Source organism: Dermacentor andersoni, chromosome 7 (genome assembly GCF_023375885.2).
Source record: "Dermacentor andersoni chromosome 7, qqDerAnde1_hic_scaffold, whole genome shotgun sequence".
NCBI classification, from domain to species: domain Eukaryota; kingdom Metazoa; phylum Arthropoda; class Arachnida; order Ixodida; family Ixodidae; genus Dermacentor; species Dermacentor andersoni.
The window spans coordinates 41,520,764-41,545,783 of record NC_092820.1 but is presented as its reverse complement, the minus strand read 5'-3'; the positions used below and the strand labels follow the sequence as shown (position 1 = coordinate 41,545,783).

The following is a 25,020-nucleotide window of genomic DNA, read 5'->3' as shown; positions in this document are numbered from 1 at the left end:
CGACTTTCGACCCTTTCAATAAATTTACAGCTAATTTTTCCTGACAGAAGCACAAATTCCATGAGTTTTCCCTGAGTTCTTCCAGACTACTCAAAATCCCCGAGAATTCCTGGTCTTCCCGGTTGGTAGACACCCTGGTGACTGTGCTAGGGAAAATTAGCGTGTGTAACTTCTGAAAGTGCAGATTACATGCTTTTGCCTGCTGTGACTCGATGCAAGCTTGCGCTCCGAAAGCTGGGACAGGAACAATAGTGCAGCAGAACTGATAGTTGGGCAAGTTGGCACGAATTCATAGTGAAATATTTAGAGCGCACAATTGACAAGGACAGAATGAAGGGGGACACATGAGCGCTTACTCACAACAGTTTATTTTGGGAAAGATACTTTTTCACTAGGAAAAATAGTGTTCTGTCCTCCTCTGCACAGCCATCGCTTGTGTTCGAGTACGTGTTCGAGCACCCGACAGCCACGCAAAGTGGCTGTCACATTCTCACAACAGTTAAAATCCTGTGCACAACGAGAAAGTACGCCTATGTATGCCAAGAGAGACGGCCACTAACCACCAAATGTTGAGCGAGCAATGTGCTTGGGCGCCTATGTGCAACTGAGAGAACAGCAGTCGTGTGCGGTTCTGAGACTCACCGCCAGGTGTTCGTGTCGTCGGTTTAGGTGCTATTTGCGAGTTGCTAATAAGAAAATGAGACAGTTACCAGCCCCGAAGCTTTCCCACGATTACTTTGATAGTATATGCTACGCATTTATCACCAATTTAGCCCAAGTGAAATTTCGTTGTTGCAATTGGCCTCTAAGCAGAAGAGAGCCAAACTGTGATGTCATGAGCAGTGGTTCAACAAAAACATGTAAGCACGTCACCATCTCTCAATTAAAAAACAGCACTCTTTACACAGAGCTTCCAACAATGCTGAACACTCGAAGAAACTCGTTCTGGACAATCTGCAGTCGTCATCTTTGCAATATTAGCTGTTCACAGACAATCACAAGATGTGAGGCAGTATGCCTGTCCTGCCAAAGGATATACGTAGTGGTGGAACAGCCATTTGGCCCTCTGGTGCAGGTCTTGACACAAACAAAAATCTGATTTGGCACAACCACAAGCACTTTTGGTGCAGCATCCAACATACATCTACAGTATATCAGACATGGTCTCAATTTTAACTGAAATAGTATATATCTATAGCAGATATGGCTGGCTTTATGCGCATCAATAGGCATTCGGGCTTTACACTTGAACCTCTTCATAAAGAAACAGGATACAACAAAATTATTAATACAACAAAGTAAATGCGATTCCCCCTGAAATTCACTTACGAAGTCAACTGGTAAGAGCATCGCACGAGTAATGCGGAGACGCGAGATCGTTCCCCACTTGCGGCCAGTTTTATCATCCATTTTCATTTCCATTAATTTACAATTTCTTTAAGCATGTGTGGGTTTCTTGACCTGTTGCCTTCACCCAAGACGATCGCGTACTCGTGACGCCTGCAGCAGGAAGGATTGCTCCCAACCAGTGCCAAGGTTTGCGAGTTGTTGTGCTGGATAACACTCCAAGGGTTAGTTCCAGTAGTAAAAACAAATACCCCAGAAAATTGATGGGAAAACGGCGCCATGGTAGCTCAATTAGTAAGAGCATCGCATGTGCAATGCAAAGACATGGGATCGTTCCCCACCTGTGGCCAGTTGATTTTTCATCCATTTTCACTTCCATTAATTTATCGTTTCTTTAATTAATTTAGTAAAGTACAAGTAATTTCCCCTATGTTGTCCTTGGTTTCATTGTTTGTTGGCTTCTTATGATATGACTAATAAAAAAACTGGGCCCCTCTGTTCCCTTAGAGATCCACGTACGTTAAACATTGTTTTAACGAAGTAAAATAACGTCCTGCCAATCAACATAACAAACTAAATTCATCTCAGAAACCAAACAATTCTGACCGCTGCATTCGGAGCATATCACTTTCTGCCAGGTTCAGCATTAATTCGGCGCAGTAGTTAAACTCCCACATTGAATACGTCGTCGAGCAACACTGGTCTTTCTCACCGCCACGCATGGCCGTGCACACGCAGCGTCTCACTATCGCACTTTTCTCTCCCGCTGCGGCACATAGCTGGCGAAGCTAGGCAAGAGTTAACAGGGTGAATGAGATGCAGCCGCATATTCGACTTGCACACACCTTTGTAGAGGGGGTACATGTTGGCCCTCTTCAGTGCCGACACCAGAGGCTTCTGGAGATGCAACACCAGCACAGACAACCTGGCAGCGGCTTCCTCCAGAACGTCACTGGAATTGTTGACACCTGCAGATGTCAGTTCGGCCAACCAATCAATCAATCGATCAATCCTATTTGCGGGTGTTACTTCCTAGTGCAGTTGGATGTGCCAATCACATGGTATTGCCCACCTTTCAGTTTTTTAAAGCCTTATGCAAGAGACAGGGCTTCACAAACATGCATAGCAAATTTTTGAGGCCAAAGGGCAAACTAACAACATAATATATATTAAGTTTGGCTTCATTCTTTTCTTGTTATTCCTGCCTAGTTTCATTTGTTCCTTTCACATTGCGAATTTTTATCCTTACCTTCCTTTCTTTATTGTTTAAACCATTTGCCTTGTAACCCTGCATTGCCCAGCTGCTGAGCTCTCAAACGAGATCGCAGCAGCAATGTGCAAGTCCACATTGAGAAACATAACAAATACGTTTCAACATTTCTGCCGGCCCTTATCAAGTTAAAAGCCAGTCTCCAGCAGAAACGTCGAAATAGATGTGCTTTTCAATGTGGACTTATCCAAATACATATATTCTGCAAGCTTTCTTTTTTATAAAATAAGCTTATTTTTTGCAAAACAAAAAAAGAAAACACGCAAATAGTATTTAGCAGAAAACATCACAGCTCAATGCTTCTTAACTTTGTCTACAGCGCCTTAGGACCTTGGCAATAAGGAAATCATTATAAAGATTATTTTGTATAATTACCTAGTTTAAAGCTATGAACAAAATAAATTAGCGCCTACCACTCAACCTTACTGTGAATAATATGTACAGTCAAACCCACCAACAATATTCAAGGACCAAGAGAATCCCCTTGTTATAACCAATAATTGTTACAGCCAAGTTGCCGGAAAAAAAAGCAGAGGGGACAAACATTCAAAGATTTTAATTAGACAAAAAGAAGTACAGTCGAACCAACTTGTAGCATTACCGCTTTTAACGATACTGAGATGTAACAATGAGCAGCTGCAGCACTGTGAACTTTTGTGTGTGTTCTAAGGCATAGGCGTCAACTACGTGCGGGGCAATGGGCCCAGGGCCCACTGCCGCTGCCGGGAAACTTTGGGTCCATATATCCCCCTCATCCCACTCATGACAGACACAGGAAGAGCTTGTATGCCAGCCTTTTTGCACTCTACAAAATGCAAATAATGCTTCGAAGAGCTGCTTCACCCTTTCACTCTTCTTTTGCAATTAGACACGCCATTTTGAAAAATGCTGACAAACGAAACATCTAAATGATGTGCCTTCGTGAACACTGCTGGGTGTTAAAAAATGACATTCCGGGGTTTTACGTGCCAAAACTACATTTTGATTACAAGGCAAACCATAGTAGGGGGACTGCAGATTAGTTTCGACCAGCTGGGGTTCTTCAACGTGCACCCAATGCACAGCAGACGGGTGTTTTTGAATTTCGCCCCAATGTAAATGCTGCCGCTGTGGCTGGGATTTGATCTTGCAACCTTGGGCTTAACAGCGCAACACCAAAGCCACTACGCCACCATGGCAGGTACCACCAGGCAAGTCCAGCAATAATTCTTAATGCTTATTTTAACAAGAAATATATTTTGCAGCCTGAGTGCCAAGAAAGACGAAGTCAATCATTTTGCGAGAAAGAAGTCAGTCTCCACAAAAAAAATTAATAATAAAATATGGAAATAGTACCCGGTCAGTCAAAAGTGCATTTTGAGACTTTTTCCAAATCCACATTTTGGCTAGGTTTCTGACTACAGCTCTAAAAATATTTAATGATCGAGTACGTGTCAATATCATCAACTCTAATTAATTATTACAGAGTATAACCGCTATGAAGGGAAGAAGTTGGCACCTAAGACATATCTTTGCCTTAAGCAGCACAAAAGATTCAAGAGAAGTGCTCAAGTTTAGGGCTATTGTTAATTAGCAGTACTTTAAAAAATTAAAAGAAAGAAGGCCATCATCGATTTTCTTTAAGATTTCCTAAATGAAGCCTATTAACTTGAACTAATATAACCTGGAAAAACATGTTCCATCATTTCTTTTGTTACGGAATTACAAAGCGAGAAATGGGGCCAAATAAACGGCACCACTGCTGCAACATACGGGGTTCGCAAGTGCTTGTACGTAGTTGAAGGTTCCCTTCTTTTAGCACAGGAAAATGCTCCAGGATGGTTCGGAAAGCGAGGATTGGAAAAAATGAAAATTTTGAGGTGAAAACAATGCATTCTTGAACACGAATCGCAAAATCTGGCCATAGTGACAGAACGGTGGGGCATTGCTAACGACAACTACAGGAAGGTATAGTCTTTCATGATTATATTGCGCATAGTGTTACACACTGGCAAACATAAGGGACAAGACATGGATGTACGTAGTGCAACATAATTTCGCTATGTACGTCTGCGTCTTGTCCCTTACGTTTGTCAGTGTAACACTAAGCACAATATAATCATGAACGTCCACCAACTAGCCCCATTCATTGCTTTACTAAAAGGTATAGTCTATGCACTGTTGTCGATGCAATTGAATTTCTAACCTAACGGTGCCTATACTACACAATCTGTCGTTCTCTACTCCAGAAGTTCCTCTCACAGCGACTTTATTCACATCCATTATCAGAAATGCGAAGATTGCATTCCAGGCACAGGGCCAACCGACTGCACAAGATTTTCTTCGGTTTCGTTGAACGTTTACAAGGCGTCTCCTTGGAGGCAAATCAAGGTCACATTCGACACATTTGTGTTCAGGGTTTCCACTCCGGCACCACCTCGGAGGTTGAATTGTGCCGCGTGGTGTTGACACCTGCAGTTCCAGTGCACACATTTTTAAAGTGCTCAGTGGTAGAAAGCAACCATTTCACATGGGGATATTTTGTTCTACTTACGTTATAGGACAAACGTGTTGATAAGATGGTTTCCTGTGCCGTTACTGAAAGACGAGACAAGTGCGCACATAGGAGCAGCGCCTCCAGCCACTTAAGAATTGTTCCTATACCATAATGCGTGGTCAGATCACGGTTAATGCCTTCACTCGGGAGGTCACAACTACAATGGACTCTCTCTAAACGGAACCTCAAGGGGCCAGGGAAATTGGTTCCGTTTATCAGGAGTTCCATTTACTGAAAGACAAAGCTGAATACAATTGCATGAATACAAAACCAATCAATCATGAGGATGGTGTTCCGTGTAAGAGGCAGTTCCATTTAAGTGACTTCTGTTTATCAAGATTCCACTGTACATGCTTCTCTAGAAGTTGTCACTTCAGACATGTACTGACATTATCATTCTCAAAACAAGTCTTTCTTAGCAAGTTCCCCTCACTTTTCCGTACAGGGTACATGGGTTGCAAGCCTTTTTCGTGGGCCAATCCCAGAAATATTAGTCTAAATATGTGGGCCCATCCCAATGGCACTGCACTCTAAAAATGTGGGCCATTCCCGTCGGTACGTGCCGCCTCAAAAATGTAGGTCGATATTGAAAGTAGTGCAGTCTAAAGATGTGGGCCGATCCCAAAGATATTGCAGTAAAATAGTTTAAGCAGTCCGACGCTCCTTCTATTCTTCTCACGTGAGGGAGTACGCAATGGAGTGCCAGGCACAGTGACTGCGTCCCATTCTCAACCCCAACTGACTCAAGAAAACATTGTCTTTAATAGACTTCAACAAGAGGTTGAATCGCATTGAACATTTTTTTTTTTTTTCTAGTGATACTTCTTCGGGCAGGACAAAAGTACATTTTCCCCCCAAATGAAAGTGAACCACAGCTCTATGCCTTTCTGTAAGAATTGCTTCGCTTCTTTTATCACTTAGCCCCGAGCTCACCTAGTGTGCTAGCGTACACTCCTCGTGCCGTACCCATAATCTCACAGTGAGACAGCACAGAGGGGTTAAAAAATTCGACTGCGTCGACAACAGTGCATAGGCTATTCCTTCCCGTTGTTTTTATTCTCAATGCGCACCGCAATGTGGCGTTGGCTCACTGCAATTTCTGCTGTGCACTCCCCCTCCTTGATCAAGCAACTACCTCGTGTACAGCTAGAAACATTGTTCTCACATCCGCCGCATTCTGTTTCTAATAAACTGCTTGCAGGACATGCCCTTAAAGGCCCAATATCAAGAGCAAGCGCTCCAAACCATGTGACGGCACACCACCGTTCTGTCACAGCGCCTATGCACAGATGTTGCAATTCCTGTCCAAGAACGCACCTAGTGTTTTCACCCCAAAATTCTCCGTTATGTCAATTCTCGCTTTCTGAACTATGCTGGAATATTTTCGTGCTGCAAAAGAAAGGAATCCTTTTTGCTGCAGGCGTCACGAGAACGTGATCTTTTTGGGTGAAGGCAACTGGTAAATTAACCCACATGCTACCTGAAGGCATCAATGTTGCCAGATTCGAGACCCTCGCTATGTAATCAATGAGAAGAAAGGGGGTTAACCAAGGGGCCCGATTTTTATTAGTCATATCATAAGAAGCCAACAAACACTGACACCAAGGACAACATACGGGAAATTACTTGTGCTTAATAAATGAAACAAAAAAACGATAAATTAATGGAAATTAAAGTGGATGAAAAAACAACTTGCCGCAGGTGGGAACCGAACCCACAACCTCCGCATTTCGCATTTCGAACCCGCAACCTCCGCATTTTATTGACCAGTTGCCTTCACCCAAAAAGATCACGTTCTCGTGACGCCTGCGGCAAAAAGGACGCTCCACGGTCTGTGAGTGGTGGTGCTGGCTAAAACTCCCAGGGTTCTACTAGGACACATAAATACCCAAGAAAGTGGATGGGAAAACAGCGCCGCGGTAGCTCAATTGGTAGAGCATCGCACGCAAAATGCGGAGGTTGTGGGTTCGGTTCCCACCTGCGGCAAGTTGTTTTTTCATCCACTTTAATTTCCATTAATTTATCGTTTCCTTATTTCATTTATTAAGCACAAGTATTTTCTCCTATGTTGTCCTTGGTGTCAGTGTTTGTTGGCTTCTTATGATATGACTAATAAAAATCGGGCCCCTCGGTTAACCCCTTTTCTTCTCTATTAAGTTGTAGAAGCTTTTTAAATCGATCACCGAAGTGCCATTGAACCCAATGCAAACACCCTTCAGTTTAACGTAATTCAGTGCAGTGTGCATTTCAGTTCTACATACATATTCCACGGCATCGTCCTGTGTCCCCTCAGTCATAGTGATCACTTCCAAGTACAACCTGCACCTTTGTAGCATATTTTTACATTGAGAACCACGATTCATAATCGCACAATAATGGGCCCTATTTCAGCTTTGAAGTGGATTGGCCAAGGTTACTTGGATTGGCTGCCTAGATAAGCTTGTGGCCAACAGGAGCCATAGCCACAGCTACAGCTTTAGCCCTACAGCCACAAAGAAGAGGTATATGCCTGCTGGTTAATCGTGAGCGCTAAACAAAAGTGCCTGTTTCTAGATGAAAAGTGGCGTGCTTTTTATAGGCTGGACTTCAGGAAGGGTTAAGTCAAAATTGTGACACGTGTACTTATCGTTATCGGGTGACCACGTTTGGCCGCCTAACAAATGTTATCGCGCTGCGCAGGACGCGCCTGCATGTAAAAGAAGTTTCTGGAATGTTATCGATGGTTCCGTCCACTGTCTTTCACCGCAACTTGTGTAATCTGATTGCATGTATGTGCGACACGAATAGTGTAGAACTTTGTGGAAGACACGCGGGTCCCATCGGTTAATCTGGAACATTCGACGACTGATGCATAAAAGCCGACGCGCTTGACCCGCTGATCAGATTTTCGGCGATCGCCGACCGTGTTCGCCGCTATTGTTGTGCTATAAGTGTAGCCTCTTTTGTGGGCACAGGTTCGCCCAATAAAAGTTAGTTTTGTGTTTCACAGTATTGCTACTGTGTTCTTTGACGTCACGACCACGTGACAATTGTGAAGGCATTTGGGATCCTGCCGTCGTCGTCTATGATTAAGAGCCAGCGGCAAGTTTGTCGCGCGAAGTGAATAAATACTGCATGTTTTTTCCCCTTTCATCGCACTGTCTCCGAGTTTCGTTTTTGACAGGTAAGTGGGCGATCTCATGCTATTTCGGTTAAGCAGTACTACCGTTTAGTACGTATTTTTTCCAAGCTCTGGTCAACTACGGTTTAACGAAGTTTCACTGTAGCCAGGAAATAAGGAAAATTTATTTATAGGCAGCAAGAAAATGAAGCTATGCGACTGGAACACTGATGGGTATGGCGCCAGCAAAGGACACGAGTGATCAATCACAGAACTCAGATCACTGTTTCGTAGTGCAAAAGGGGTTCTTCGCCCCTAGCCCATCGGCAATCCAATAAAAGCTTGTTAATTAGACACCCGTTAATTATGAAATTCTGATAATTCGTATGGCTCTATTGGTCCCGGAAAAGTGCATGTTAGTCTATGGGACCAAACTTTCGTTAATTCGTCAGAATTCGGCCCCGCACTGCTTAATTTGGACAAATGCTGACGGCTGCCGCTACACGAAAATGTGGTAAAGCAGCGCTGGCACCACTGGAGTGAAGCCGTAACCTGAGAGGCATTGCCATCGTCATCAATTAGTGGGGGCGATCGCAGCATCACGGAACGTTGGTGTCTTCTTTCCTTGCTCCCCTGCACCTTCGACGCAATTTTCCCTTGTGTTGTCGAGTCGGCATCATCTCTTCTTGCGGAGTTTTCTTTTTTCGTTGTGACCGTGTTTTGCATGCCACCACCATCGTGCGCTACAGTGATGGCAACGCCGGCAAAGTGGCAGAAGTACGAAGCCAAGAACTTGGCGACTAAGGTGAAAATTTTGCAGGCTTTGAAGAAGGATGAATTGCGACAGCACGTTATGACCAAGTACAATGTGAAGCAGAGCACGCTGGGAACGTACGTGAAAAATTAACAACAGAATCTTCAAGTCTTTGAAAGCGAGAAGTTTCATGCATCAAGAAAGCAGCTGCGAACCGCAGTTCATCCCCAGCTTGAAGAAGCTTTGCTCCAGTGGGTCGCAACAAGCATCTGCCTTTAAGCAGACCTCTCATCATGGCACAAGGTGAGAAGTACGCTGCAATGATGAACATTGAATCGTTCAGAGCTTCAGAAGGGTGGTTCGCGAGGTTTTGGGAGAGACACGAACTCGTCTTCAGAAGTGTGTGCAGCGAAAAGGCCAGCGTTGACGAAAGCGTGACCACCCAGTGGAAAAATGTGCAGCTGCTTGAGCACATCGCTGCATATGAACCAAGTGACGTGTTCAATGCAGACGACACTGCTCTATTTTTCAGAGCTCTGCCCAACAAGACGGTGACTTTCAAAGGGGACCCGTGCATTGGTGGCAATAAGTGCAAGCAAAGGATAACTGTACTTCTTGCCGCCAACATGACTGGCACGAAGTGCTTGCCACTTGTTGTCATAGGGAAGGCGCATAAGCCACATTGTTTTAAAAACATAAAAAGCCTTCCTGTCGAGTACAGAGCGAACAGGAAGGCTTGGATGACCTCTGACATTTTTCGAAGCTGGCTGCAGCAGTCAGACCGGCACTTCACGTCTAAGGACCGCAAGATAATTATGGTTGTTGACAACTGCAGTGCACATAACTGTACAGTCGAACTGAAGAGTGCCAAGGTAGTTTTTTTGCCGCCCAACACTACATGTGCGCTTCAGCGGATGGACCAAGGTATCACTCACTACGTGAAGTCGAAGTACCGAAAGCACGTGCTACAGCGAATGATCAGCGGATGCTCAGAAGTTGGAAAGCTGTATGAAGTGGACTTACTTGGCACAGTGCACATCATCGCCCACGTGTAGAAAAATACACCTCCACAAGTCATCGCCAACTGTTTCTGGCACAGCGGTTTTGTGAAGCTCGAGCATGTGGCAGTAGCCGACGAGGTGTCAGCCGAGTCCACGGATGACAGCTGCCTGACCTTCGATGCTGTCCTTCCCACACATGTGACCCTTCAGGACTACGTCGCGATTGATGATTGTGTCGCCACGACTAGTCTCTTGACCGACGAAGAAATTATTAATGATGGCACGGGCGCCCGAGAAGACCATGATTCAGACAAAGAGTCATGCGAGGAGGTGCAGCCGCGACCTCATCGCACCTCACGAGTAGTCACGGAGGCGCTTTTGATATTGGAGGACGTTTGCTGGAGCACTTCCGACAGTTTGCAGGCGGTTGGCCACTTGGAAGAGTTAAGAAAAATTGTGATGTCAGCTGGAATCTGTGCGAAAAAGCAGACGACTATTGCAGTATACTTCAGTAAATAAACGTATGCTTCTCCAACATGATTTTAATGTTGTTTTTCCTGTTCATTTGTTAATTTGGCATTCGGATAATTAGGAAATTTTTCTCGGTCTCACGAGATCTGAATTAACAAGCTTTTAGTGTAGCGATTTGTTGCAGCTCCTGGTAGTGACCTTTCTCACCTTCCAACAGTGGTTGAAGGTGAGGTGCCCACTGGTCCACCATGCTGGCAAATGTAGCCTCGCCCTGGTTGGGGTCCAGGAGCCAGTTGGCCAGTCGGGGCTCCTCCCAGCAGAGTTGAGACGGGTCAAGGCCGCATGGCCTGGCCAGAAAACGCAGGGTCTCCAAGACATCTGGCACAACCACTCGCTTGGCAGCTGCCAGGAGGTGCGACAGCTGGTCCACCTGAGCGGGTGCCGCCCCATCTGCATAGCGAAGCCCCTTTCAGCAAATACAGCCATGAAAGAAATTTCGACAATGACCATTAGCTGCTTCATCTTCCTTACTTAAGGAAACTACAAAGCTATGCGTAACGAGAACATGAAAGATGATGTCTTTCTAATAAGAAACTATGAAGCATGATGCCACGAAGAAGAGGCAGCACTGCTGCCACATCTGGCAAACTCTACTGGCATAAGTTTTCTTGGAAGGCAAAATTATCACAAATGGACAAATTTTCTAGCGTTACCTTGCAAAGGTTAAATGTGGCAAACAGCAAAGAAGTCATCACACATATATTTCAAACATGGGCAGCACTTTCACTGCCATTCGTGCATGAATGAAAACTTACTGTATTTATTCGAATATAAGGGGAAGTTTTTTCCCCAGACTCCTTAACCTCGAAGTCATCCACCGCCTTAAGGGGGGATGCGGCTTTCGCATCGCGAAAAATTGCCAGAAAATCTATCTTCTGAAAATCACATTTTCAGTTTCTGTAACCCTTTTTCTATCCGATACCCAAGTATCACCACTGTAAACCACTTAGAAGTGCTCTAAAAAATTCGTTGTATCAGCCAAGGTGGCGAAAAATCTCGCGGAAATCAAGAAAGAACAGCGTTTTTCAAGCCAAGATTTTCAAGTTTCACTCCGGAACGGAGCGACCGAGCGCCGCCATCTTGGTCTCATTGGAAAGTGCGTTTCTCCATCTTCAAATCTGCCGCTTCAGCGATCTCCTCTAAGGGGAACTAGCGCTGGGGTTTTCATGACGCCTGCAGCGCCATACTGGCGGTCAGAACGTGCACAATGCAGCCGCTCCCGCGGACGAAAATTGCTACTGGTAGCGGCGTTGCGTGCGCTGAAAGTCGCAGGAAAACAAAAGGACGCCGACGGTACTGTTGCGCATACAAGTGTCACAACTACGTCGGAATGAGGGAGGATGTATCCTTCAGCATCTTTCCATCTAAACCCTACGAACAAGAACGGAGGCGGCGTTGGATCCAAGCAGTCAGGCGAGTGGAGTAAGTTCCCATCTTGCCGCCCTGTCAAGCGGTGTCGGGCTGGTTTCTAAATCGAATTTCGCGTGTGTGCTTGGTTTATTCGATAGGGAAGACGGTCAGCCGTGGCAGCCAGTACCAAACAGCAGAATCTGCAGTCGGCATTTTGTCGGAAACAAAATGAGCAATAGCATGCACCATCCAGCATATGTACCAACCATTTTTCCTTCGCAATACCACCGCCAAGCTCCTTGCAATGCCACCACACCAAGCGATCGAAACAAAAGGTAAATAGTTTCCATTCATTGCCAAGAATTACGTGGCAGGGAAGCTGCCTTGTAATACGAGTTGTGTGCGCATACTCCCGGCGCACGCGCGACTAAGCCACCTATGTGTTTTTGAAAATGTGCATGCGCATGAGGACTCAGCGCTGAGATGCATCCGGTAAATTTATGTAATTAGTGCTAAATGTAAGCCAGGGTTGTTACGGATCAAGCAGCAGAACACTTAAACCTTTGCTTGCCTGAGTCAGCTGATGCAGTAAAGCTTTCTTTTCCATTGACTGCTGTGGCGAAGTAACATCAGAATTTCTTATGTCTAACCAGGGAAGTATGGAATGTCTTCAGGTCAACTAATACTTCCGAAACCATAGCGCAGCAAGACCGGCGCCGTAGCTGCTAAATTTGCGAGGCAGGCTGCCACACAAGCATGGGAACGGCACACGGTGCAACCGTTAAATAAACGCACGTGCTCGCCGCGACACACTGTGAAAAATATATAAAGCTTAAAAGGTTTCTTTCGTCATTTCTTCACTTGATGGCGCTAGCTTCTTTACGAAAACTGTCCACTTGAAGCGGCGCGAAATCGGAAACATGCGAACTATGAGACGGCCGTGGATGTGTCGTCTGGTCGAGCGGCTGGAGTATGCCGCGTTTCGTCGCCAGGGCGGCGTGCAACGCACTCTTTTCAACGCGCCACCTATCCAGCGCTGGTTCCCCATACAGAAACAAGCGCACAAAAAGCAAATGATTGAAGGTCGTGTCGGAGTCTGCGATTGGCCGCGCCCGCCACGTGACTCCAGCACGGTTCGCCATTGGTCCGGCGCTCGCGTCGTCTGCTCGGCTCTTTGCACCTCGCGAGTCTGGACGTCTCCACTCGCTGTAATCTCGATGTGTCAAAACGGGTGCTACGCGAACATCGCAGTAGCGTGGCCGATCCCTACGCATGTGGATGTTTGACTTGCGGCTAAGCATTCCGAGCATCGGCGACGCGGACTTCGCGACCAAGATTCACGCGCGGAATCCTCGGACATGCGGCTAAGCCTTTCAGCACTCGGTGTTTCGGAATTCGTGACGAAGCACATCGCGCACACAATGCTCGGGCACACGGCTAAACATTTCGCGCATAGGGAGCCTCCGACTCTGCGATCATGCACATCGCGCGCGGACCTCTCGGACCTTCACCTAAGCATTTTGTGCATCGGCGCCTCCGACTTGCGCGAATAAGTGCATCGAGTGTCGACTCCTCGAGCTCACGACTAGGCATTTTGGGCGTCGGCACCTCGGACTGCGTGGCTAGGTACTTCGCACGTCGGCAACTCGAACTGCGCGACTAAGCACATCGCGCGTCGGCTCCTTGTATCTGCGGCTAGGCATTTCGCGCGTCGTCATCTCGGACCTGCAACCAAGCATATTGCGCGTTCACTCTATTGTCACGATAGCTTGTAGCAATATCTGTCATACCACCTCTTCATAAAGAGAACCTCATCATAAGCTCTGTTCACTAGGCCCCTAGGGCTGGCACACACACCTGGCTGCAGAAGTGATCGAGGCATCATACAAAAGTACAATTCTGGAAAGCACCTAGCACCTGCATATCTATAACTGGCTCTCTGATCCTAAGTTCTACAGCCATTGTCAAGTAAAGATGACTTGGGAGGCTGCTGACACTCAGAGCCTTCATTCAGTAACATAGCCAATTCTACAAAAAAAGTCTCACTTATTATACTGGAGATTGCTATCAATCGGCAAGCCTGCGGGTACAGGCTGCCTGAATGTACACTGGAACTATATTCATGCCCACACAGAGTTCTGCACGTCACTTGGTTTGAAGCCTAGGCACCATGCTCTTTGTAGAGCAGCAGCAGCAAAGAATGCCCTATAAAAAGAAAACAGGGGGGGGGGGGGGGGGGGAGCACACCAAACCAGAGGCCAGATGTACAGGAAGCCCCACATCACAAAACACCCCAAAGACTACAAATTTGGTGCCTTTTAGAGAACTGAAGAGAAGGTGAAACTTGGAGAGCCGTTTTCTCAAAACTGTTTTTCTGCCTTTTTGCTCAGTTTCTGGAGCCGATTTCTTTGTTACAGTTTAACATATTCTGACTCAGTTTTTTTTTTTTTTGTCACGTTCCTTGGGCTGCAGTGCAGGTCGTGACATTCTCGCTTTCTTATCTTGACCCATTGTAAGTTTACGATATGGCTATTCGTCTACCCTGAAAGTGTGCTTGATGTGAAGGTAACATAAAATATGGCACTCCAAAAAATCTGTGTTGCGAAAAAAAAAAAAAGAATGCAAGAATGTCACGACCTTCAGCATGCATTTAGCTATGCAGTCAATGCTTAACAAGCCTTCTATCACGTTTTTTAAGTTCCCCAGGCTCTCTAGAAAGTAAGGGGGAGAAAAATTCTTCTCAACGAAATTGACTAAAATGTTATCAAGATATCGCTCTGAAACTTTTGTGGAAGCATCAGGGAGACAGCCTAAACATTTTTGCCAATTTTCATCAAAATCCATGAAGAAATAAGGAAGTTGATTTTCAAAGCCACGTCCCCCCTTAAACACGAGTTTTGCCTTTAAAAGGTCTCTGAAATAGTTCGGACAAATTTTGTAGACGCATAGGGTTCAGCTACAGTAAAACATTCACGCCACATATAAGTGAAGCATCTCATATTAAAAGAGTTACGGACGACTGCAAGTTACCCTCTTCCCTAGACATGCTTTTTCTCCTCAACTCGTTAGCCGAGTGATCTGGGTTAAGCTCCATCTTCACTGGCTCTGCATCATGATGTGACGTCGTGACATCTACTTCCACTTGTCTTGGAGCCAGCACGTAAAACCTCTCCAACCTCTCCGCTAGCCGCCTGGTCATCGATCCCCAGCTATCCGAGCAGCGTGTGTTGGAAGCGTTCTGTCGCAGCACCGAGCGTGTCTGGTATTCCAGTAACCACAGGCGAGCTGGGTGTTTTGACAAATGGCTGGAGGCATGAACTAAATCCCCTCCATACTGCTATCACTGTCAAGGAGTGGATTTAGTGTAAATGTGAGTGGCCTGATTGGCCTGCGCGGTCCAGCCACATGGCAGCACAGAGCTTAACCAGCCAAACACAGAGCTAATATTGCTGTAACGAAGTGTAGCATTTTAAACATTTAAAAAGAGAATGTTTTCACGATTACGCTAATGCCAAATATTTACACTAGCAGCAAAGTAGAATACACATAGTCACTGCCATAACAGCTCTCTGTGTGGTTGAGCTCTGTGCCACCAGGTGGCTGTACCATGCAGGTCATTCCCTTTTGCGCCTCCGCACATCTGGTAAAATGCCAAGTCCACTAGCGCTTGCGTTTACCCAAATACCAGACACGCTAAACTCTATTGTGGTAGTAATCCTTTGGCATGAAGTGTTGGCCACAAATGCATAGATGTTGGTGCCGACTGAATGCCAACAGCTCGATAAGCTGCAGCCACTCTTCTTGCATGTTGCCTGGCACAGGGACACAAAGTTGCAGCTCGACATATTGATGATCACTAGATTTGGAGCCCACAACTTAACAAGGACAATCCATGGTGCCTGCGAAAAGAAAGCTTAAGACCAACACTGACTCCACAGCTTGCGTCAACATGAATGTTGTAACACGAGCAGACGACACTTGCTATGTGCCAAAAGTGCTTGAGTGATGTGATAAATTGTCAGTGTGTATTTTCTTTCTGTTAACTTTTATTGAAACATTAAGCAACATTCTAGCTAAAATGAACAACATTTGTTCACCATAAAGTTGGAAAAGTTATTGATGATGTGACCCGGGTAGCCAATGGGATAGCGCACCCAAGTAATGTCAGTTGGGCCAAATAGTACATCAATTGGGATGGTGCAGCTGAAAACTTGGAGGAGCAGCACCACTGCGATCAATAGCGATGCACATTTTTAATACTTTATAATAAATTACACGCTTTACACGCAGAGTGCTATGCTTAAATTTGTCACTTACAAGGGTCACTTGATGATCAGATGAGCCAACCATAACAACTCGGAGTGATTGTACAATATCATCAAAATCGTTTCAGGGTCCCTTTAAGTGTGACTTCATGGCAGCACAAATTTTGTCTTATAGTGTGGCTTTATAGCAGCGTGCACCGTGACACGGTGAAGTCACATATAAGGCACCTACACTAGCGAAAAAAACGAGCCATAAAAGCTGCCTCGGGGCAGCTTTCTTGTTCCGCGGACCGATTTTTCGTGGCTTCCCGCGGCGGAAGGCGAGCCGCGAATGCCTGAGACCAATGAGAGCAGCCCCTTTAGTGACGTGCGCGGAGTCAACAGGTGTCATGCGGACCCACCCAACCGCTCAATTTGTACTTGTATGTGGTGTCAGCTGGACCACTTGTTTCATACTGTCGTCTCCTCGCGTCAGCTCTCGCTCACACTTGTTTTGATTGCCATGGTTTGCGATTATCTTTTACAATGATCACTCTAAAACCGAGACATCCAGATGGAAAGGTTTTTGGAGGCAGTGTGCGATATCAGATTCTGTATGACAAGACGTACCCTGAATACAAGGACGCAGAGGCGAAACCCAGAGCTTCATTCTCCGTGCCTTTTGAACAGGGGCAAAAGCACAACAGAAGGGTGCACACCAACGTGATTATGATTAGTGGCAACGACGTCATCATCGACATAAGACATAACTCCCATTAAGGACTAAGAACGTAAACACAGTGCTGATCTGTCAGCAGACGAAGAAAGAAGCACGCGCCAACTCGCACCTATATGCAGAGTATGAGAGGAAGTCAAATTTTCATGCTGTTATGTGACTGCCACAGCGGCTCGCCACCAGTTGGTGTGGTCGCTCTGCTACAGCTGCGTTTTGCCGCTGCTGGTGCACCGCGTGCATTTTTCCACTACTGTGTATGCGCCTTTAAACCTTTCAGGCACCACTTAATTTTGTTGATTTAAAACTCCATTTCACCCCATTTCACCGCACTCTACATCTTCAGGATCATAAAAAGCGTACAACTGCAGAATAGAAGAAGAATTTGCAATTCTTCAGGGAGATTTGTCAAGTTTACAGAATGTGGACTCCAGAAAAAATTTACAACAGGAACATTAAATATCAAAATAACAACTATTTCATGTCTAGCGGGCTTGAAAAGCGCCTATCCAGCCACTTGAAAATTATGCCTGGTGAAAAACAATAGTAGAAGTAAACCAACTGCATACAACATACTTGTCTTACTAAAGCATTTTGCACATTTTATTCAAGCTTGCAGTACAATTCCAATCAGAAGTGTTTCAAGATGGATGACACGCATTTTAAACACATTACTTTCATCAATGCTTTTGCTGTTGATGCACAATCTTGGTGTACACAATTGCATGCACAGTTAAAGACGAGATTTGCGCTGCCGTGAGGCTACACCTAAAGGCAAAATGCATAGATAATTTACACACTCTGCATGTTGAAGCTTCCTTCTACCATATTTTATGGTCAGCATTTTGTGCTTTGGATATGTTAGTAATTCAGTATTTGGGACACTCGCCGCCGAATCTGAATAATCCGCCCAATACTCATATCGCCTTATACTAGTGTGCATCCTTAAGTTTTTTTTCTTGGGTCCCCCGACTGCACCCTTGCATTATTATCGAATACACACACTATATGCTACAAGCTTCAAAGTAGTTTAGTTTAAGAAGTCTCTAAACTGTATTCCCTGAAATATATCTACATCCTTGAGTACATTGCACTTGAGCCAACACAATTTTTCATAAAAGGAAGCTACGTGAAAGAAAGGTGAAGCAAGGACACCAACCTAACTGGAAGTAATGTGCCTGGTACTTCCCCCAGCAGACAGCAACACCCGTGGCACACTTGCCGTCAAGGAAAAAGGGATTCTCAGAGGACTTTGTAATGACTCTCGTACTTCTTGTCAGCCCAATGGATGGCTGCACTTCCATATGGCTCCTCACAGCCAGGGCCATTGCGAACTCCTTCTGCTCCTTCCACTGGCACATAAAGTCCCGCGCAGACTTGACATACTCCCAGGCAAACTCTTCACGCACTCGGTCAGCCGGCGAGTCCAGCGAGTGATCGCTGCTGTTATCCGTCGACGAGAAGAGCTCGCCTTCGGAAGCACTCCTCTTGCGACCTTTGGAAGACTTTGAGGACCTGCCGCTCCGTTCGCTGTCGGGGCTGCTGTTCTCCGACTTCAAGACGACATTGCCCGGTGAGCCGAAGAGCTCGGACAGCGTGGAGCTTCCTAGAGAACAAATGCCTCCAGAAATTTCGATCGAGCTGGTGTCTGTCGGCAGTGGTTTCAGATGGGCAGAGCCTAGTGGACCGTCACCTGAAGTGCCATTCGCAACATTGCAGTCATGTATATCGTCTGCAGCATTCTCTATGATGCCTTCAGCGAGTGTCACCCCATCCATGGCTTTGATGGTTTGGCTGTCCAGGATAAAGCTCCCGCTAAGCCTGTAGGAGTCTCTCCTGGGAAAAGGAGCAGTGGCTTGGCTCGTGAACTTGGATAATTTATCACCTTGTCTGCTCTTCAACGGCGTCGGTGGTGGGCTCTCGAGCTTACTTGCCCTCGGAACAACAGTGTCCTGAAAAAAGCTGCCGCCAAAGTTGAAGGAGTCGCTCTTCGCTAAAAGGCCCCTCTGGCATGGTGATGAATCGTGCTGAATTTTCTTCTGGTTCTGACAAGATCCCCTAGTCTGCGATCGCAACACTCTGCTGTTAGGCAATGCAGTGAGTGGCAATGTTTTGCGGCTTGCATGAGTAGTTTTCTGTGCATTATTCTTATTAGACATTCTAACTTGCGGGAAGAGGTCTGTTGCCTTACAAGGTGTGCCATTTTTTAAAGGTGACGGTAGATTTTCTTTTTCACCATTCAACATCTGCGTATTGGCCATAGGACTGCCACTTAGAATACAACAGTCGTCATCCTTTGGTGAAGCGGCACGGGGATTAGTTGTACCCGGGAGTGGTTGTACCTCTTTGCTAACACAGTTCACTGTCGATGAAGACAGTGGTGAGCTGTTATTCTCCCAAAACAAAATGGCGTCATCCAGGTTTGACTCAACGACAGTCCTAGCCAACGATGGTGAGTTCGCAGAAGCTTGTCTCACTTCCATCGGTGAACTCATTGATGCGGTGGGTAAACTGCCAAAAAGTTTGTCTAGTGTGAGGCGCTCCTCGTCTTCTGAATCGTGCGCTTCTAACTCAAGAATGGCAATGGTTCCGCCTGGCTGTAAAGATGGCCACGGGACTGACATTGAAGCCTGCATGTCAAGAGCATTGTCCTGTCCTTTAGTGCTATGCTCAGAGTCAACAGCAGCTGCTTCTTTTGGTGGGGAGAGCGCACTGGGTAACTCTACCTCCCCTTGCCTTGTGTGTGTAGCTTGTTGAGATGCGAAAGCTTGGTGTACTTGAGACATCGACACAACTGGGCAGATTGATGGGCTAAAATTCTGTGAGCGTACAGTTGCACCATTTTCTGTAGTGTCTTGGTGTAGTCCGCTGCCCTGACTTATGCTCGACGAATTGTCAATTTGAGTAGCTGCAGAGATATTCGGTTTCGCTGTTTCTTGAAATTCCTCGTCCTTCTTTGTGCCAGCTGCTTGGCTATTCTTCACTGAAGCTGATCCACTAGCTGCAGCAACCTTGTCGGCCCAAGCCACAGCCGCACCCAGGGATCCTTCAACCACTGATCTTGCCTCGCGCACCAGGATGTCGGCCAGCTGCGTGGTCGTCACTCTGCCATGCACGGACAACTGCCAACAGCGAGACTCCCCCCTGCAGCCAAACGTGAGGCAGATGTGGGTCAGTGCAGCATCTGGTAGCTCGCCCTGGTCTGTGCACTTAGGCAAGCAAAAAGTTCCGAGTACTAGGGCTAGCCAAGGACTGCACAATGAGCGAGAGAAGGTAAGATGGCAGGTGCAACAGTAAAGAAAACTAAAACAACAATAAAGGAAAACACTAGAACAGTTTAGGTGTAGCATCAGTCTATGTGCATCAGGCTGCACAATGAGCAGCAGCTCAGCAGATGAATGAGTGAGCCACACCTCCTGGGATATGAAACCGAAACTGGGCCAAGAAAGGCTATTACTCTAAACCATTTACAGGGTGTCTACCAAGTTGACATTTTCAAATTCCCTGAGTTTTCCAGGTTTTCCCTGAGCACCTTTGCAAAATTCCCTGAATGAGCCAGAACTTTGTTTTACGTCAAGAGAAGCTGACACCACATTGTCCGATGTTGTCACTCTCTAGTAAGCATGCTGAAAAAAATGACCTAATCCAGTTTGAATAGTAAGGAGTAATATCTATTTTATTTAAAAAGAAAACATAAGGAACGTGTTAGTAAAATGCACAGCGAAAGAAATGGTAAAACCCATTCCAAATTGAGTCGAACATTTTAATGAAAAGGAGATGCATACATAAGTAAATATTTTTTTTAATATGAGCTATTTCTATCAACTGATAGCAAGCTCATCTGTATGAGGCCTGAACTTTGTCACAACTAAGGTTCTCTCTCAGCAGCTGGGAAGTCAACCTCAACTGTCCTGACATACTCTCTGCCCGTACACAACATCTCAGTGTTGCGTTTCACTGCTTAAAACAGTTTATTTTGGTTTGGATGAGGGACATCTGCATCTCGGCGTCTACCAACACTTAGATATTTGTAGCTCAAGCTCCTTCAAAAAGGCGGCGGCACGCTTCCGTTCCCGTTAATTTAATTCCTCAGTGCGTCGGTCCTTTCTGTTCTCATCCTCCTTCTACCACGCTTTCACCACATGGATCATTTGAAGCATCCTCTTGGTCAGTTGTACAGTCAACGTCCGATTTTTCTGATTCCCTAGGGGCCGCAAAAACATCCGAAAATCGGGCAGTCCAAAAGTAATGAATGTCTGTCTTTAACTACCATTAAGGGCTGAAATTGACCCAGGCACGCCCGAAAAAGTTCTTAAGGCCTGCCAGTACACCTACTAGGCATATCGGTGCTCGTACTCTGACAGGAGATGGGGGTGCACGTGTGTATAATTAAGGAATACATACTGTGGCCCGTGACAATTGCCCCTTCCCACGCTTGTGCTTCACCGCCTATCATTACTGTACTGAGGCGAAGCTAACTTTCAAAGACTCGCATTACGCAACGCGCTGTGCTCTGCGAGCTTCAAAGCCAATCGCGAGGATTACAAAGGCAGAGTCGGTTCCATTGCTGACAGCGACGAATTCTTTCAATGAAAAACACGGCATCGCACGGCAAGAAGCTTAATAGCGAACATAGAAGCAGCTAGGCCTAACGTTGCCGCGGTGGTGGTTACGGCTGCCAGCGGATCTGCGTGCGAGAGTGCCGGTTCGAGGCGGCGAGATAATCAAAATAGCGGCAGTGGCGGCTTTGATTAATGCCATTTCTGACCTGCAGTCAGGGCAATATACATTGACTATATGGAGTACGTGGTGGTGCCGCAAAGCCGTGCAAATTATCGGGCATGTCCGAAAAATCGGACGTCTAGAAAATCGGTCATTAACTACTCTGGCAATACATCGTCCCGATGACACGGCGTCAATGACGATTCGTTGTGATTCCTCTGTTACTGGAGCCAGTATTACCACGACTTTCATTCCCTTTCAATAAAGTTACAGCTAATTTTCCCTGATAGAAGCACAAATTCCCTGAGTTTTCCCTGAGTTTTTCCAGACTGTTCAAATTCCCTGAGAATTCCCGGTTTTCCCGGTTGGTAGACACCCTGATTTAACCCTGCAATGCCTAAACGTAGTACCACAACAAGAAAATTTAGAGTGACATTATTTCTTGCCATAGAAAGCAGAGTAGAACTTCGTTCGTGCATTTTGGAAAAGAACGTAAGGAAAAACATACTGACTGGGAAAATGTACGATCAAAAGTCACTAAAAAATTTGACGTACTTAACTGTAGTTGACATTTACATACTGCAAAGCGTTGCACGAATCGCTAGAGCATGAGAAGCCGACACAACAAATTGTTGGGGTTTAGGACGTGCATTGTCCCTTTTGCGGCTTTTGCAAGCTTACGTTTGCGCTACTCAAATTCAGCTTCGGTCAGCAGCAGCTCCAATCGTGGCATTTTGGTGGGAAGCTTTAATGTGCCCACTTGGCACGAATCGTTGCAGCACGAGACGTTGACGATTTGGTGGGGCCCGAGTGATCCGAGACGGATGTTGTTTTCCTATTGCGTAGGGTTTTAAGATGGAGACGGGAAACCAAAATGAAATCGAACTGGTAGGCGATGCCAGGATACAATCCCAACGATGCTGCCAGAGCAAAACATGACATTCACTTCGTGCCGCCTGCAGCAGACAACGGCGGCATGTTTACATTATCGCCTATTAAAAGCCTGCAGTATGTTGCCAATATCACTATGTCTGGTGCACTGTTAAGCAAATACCGTATAGACTGGTGTAAGGGCCGCACTTTTTTTTCAAAATTTTGTAGAGGTGCGGCCCTTACACTGGACCAAACCTTTTGGTCAAAATGGTGCTGGCACAGCCGACGACTACTGTACACCTTGGATGCCCGAATGTACCATTGCATCAGAGGCCAACGTATAGCTCCCACCGTCTAGTAGGGGCATGTGGAAGTGGGTAGTGCACATAAATTTTCCAATGCGCACCAAACGCAATTGTTTCTCTGATGAAATTCTTTTTTCTCCAAATTTTTGGCTGCCAAGTTCGAGGTGTGGCCCTTACACGAGTCAGCACAATAGGCAAAGATGCTTATCGCATAGGGTTGGCAGCAATAGCTGTGAATGCGACGTGCGATGACCTGGGAAGAGGTTTGCTGTTACCAGAATAGGAAACTGAGTGTGCACCGGCGTTATTACGCAAGATGGGCGGGCGGGTATTGCAGGAAGCACAAGACTACAGTTCAGGCTCGCACGTGCCTCGGGGCTTTTCTTATTTATGTGGGATCTAGCGACTAGAAGACGTATCACATGATCGCAGTTTGCCGATGTACTGAACATTGGTGCTGAAAGATTGTGTTTCCTGGAATGTATTACCAAGTAAAAAAGGAGCTTAACTGCACTGAGTAACTTTTTGTGTTCTCAATCGTGAACATTGACGTCAGGAAATCGCATGTAACAAGATCGTATCAACAAGGTTCTACTGTGTATTTGTGAAAAAAAAAAAACAATGGGATGTTATTTGAGATATCATTTCATTAGTACAGTAGAACCCCATTCATACGTTTTTCAAGGTACCACGGAACAAAACTTAACAAGCAAATCGTCACAGCAACGTCACAAACAGCTCTTAATGGCTGCCAGTACAGTTGGTATCTCAGCGCTTTTATTGTGACAGAGGACGGCATGTGCATGCGTGCATAATTAAGCGACACGAACAGTGTTCTGTGAAAGTGGTCCCTTTCAGCTCTTCATATGCTTCAACACAATATCTTGCGTATGCTTCATGGCATAACATGGCTCTTTTGCAGCGAAGCTGACTAAAGAGAATCAGCGATTATGCAATGAGCATAAGACGTTTGCCGGCCCAAAATAAATACAGCCCTGTGCTGCGAGGATCTGGCGAAAAGTACGTAGTTCCCAATAGTATTTAATCATTGCACTTTGCGTGCTTCGCCAAATGCTTTGTGGAAATTTTCTCCCGATATACCTGTGCACACTCAGCCACTTATTGTAACATCCTGGCCACTTGCTGCAATGTGTTGGTCACATATTGCAACATATCGGCTGGCTGCACGACTAAATTTGCAGTACCGCAGCGTTCAAATGCAATGTAGCATGCAGGAACATTACAGAACAGCAACATATCGAAGGGGAACATAATACATGGGAGTCAATGGGACTTAGGTAGGGACCACGAATACACGACGAAGCAACCAGGGAAAAAAAGTGCAGGACATATCAACGGGGCTCCAGTGCATTGTGCAGCTTGCCGGCTAATGGTGCTCAGTGCTTTAATTCACGCTCCTGAACCCAGTTCGTAACATGTACCAAGGGTACCAAGCTACCCTTGGTACATGGTACCAAGGGTTACCTATCGCCGCAACTGGAACTTTGAAGACATGTTAGTGCACGCGAAAGTCAGCCAACAGCATTCCCCCGTAATAAAAACATGTCGCCCCAGGTGCAAAACCTGCCGGCACCTTCAAGGTGACATTAAAATTAAAAGCACCACAAATAGTTATGCACACGAAGTCAAATCTAGCTTCACTTGTACAAGTTCAAATGCGATTTATATGTTTGAATGTTCCTTCTGTAAGAAACAATACATAGGTGAAACAGGACAATCAATGAACACCAGATTACATGGACATCATGAGGACACAGCTAAACAGCTTCCCAAAGCCATTGCCAAGCATTACAACCAACCAGGTCATAACGTTGATGAACTTAAACTCTACATCTTACAGTCAAATTTCCGTTCTGAATGAGAAAGAAAATACAGAGAATCATACCTTATCCATAAGTTCAAGACATTGCAACCAATAGACATAAATATTTCAAAGGGAGCTTTAGAATCTATTCGCTATGCTAAATTTCAAGCATAGGCAGCAACACTTAGTTTGGTTTCTTAACTGTCTTCTTTTTCCTTTTTTCTTCCTTTTCTTTCTTCTTTGTTTTTTTCCTTTGATTTATTTATACCATTTCAGCATACTTTTCTTTCTTTTTCTTTTTTTTCTTTTTTTTTTTACATGAGCACTGGTTTCTGCCGCTCCTTCTATTATCTCTTTCAGAGACACGATAGCCCACAACCACCAGCGAAACAGGTAATACAGAGCTGCTGTGCACGCCGTTGACACGCC

At 45.7% G+C, this 25,020-nt stretch overlaps 1 protein-coding gene and 1 non-coding gene across 2 annotated transcripts in view; one reads left to right on the top strand and one right to left on the bottom strand.

Moving 5' to 3' along the window:
- Positions 1-25,020, bottom strand: part of PolQ (DNA polymerase theta) — a 292,782-nt gene that overhangs the window by 107,507 nt on the left and 160,255 nt on the right. Inside the window, exons 16-18 of the mRNA XM_050182268.3 lie at positions 18,026-20,010; positions 10,687-10,929; positions 2,193-2,315 (exon numbers count right to left, since the gene is read on the bottom strand). Of these exons, the coding sequence (XP_050038225.1) occupies positions 2,193-2,315; positions 10,687-10,929; positions 18,026-20,010 (2,351 nt within the window). The remainder of the gene's footprint in view (positions 1-2,192; positions 2,316-10,686; positions 10,930-18,025; positions 20,011-25,020) is intronic.
- Positions 7,067-7,139, top strand: TRNAL-CAA (transfer RNA leucine (anticodon CAA)). The gene has a single exon. It is a non-coding gene; the product is annotated as a tRNA-Leu (tRNA).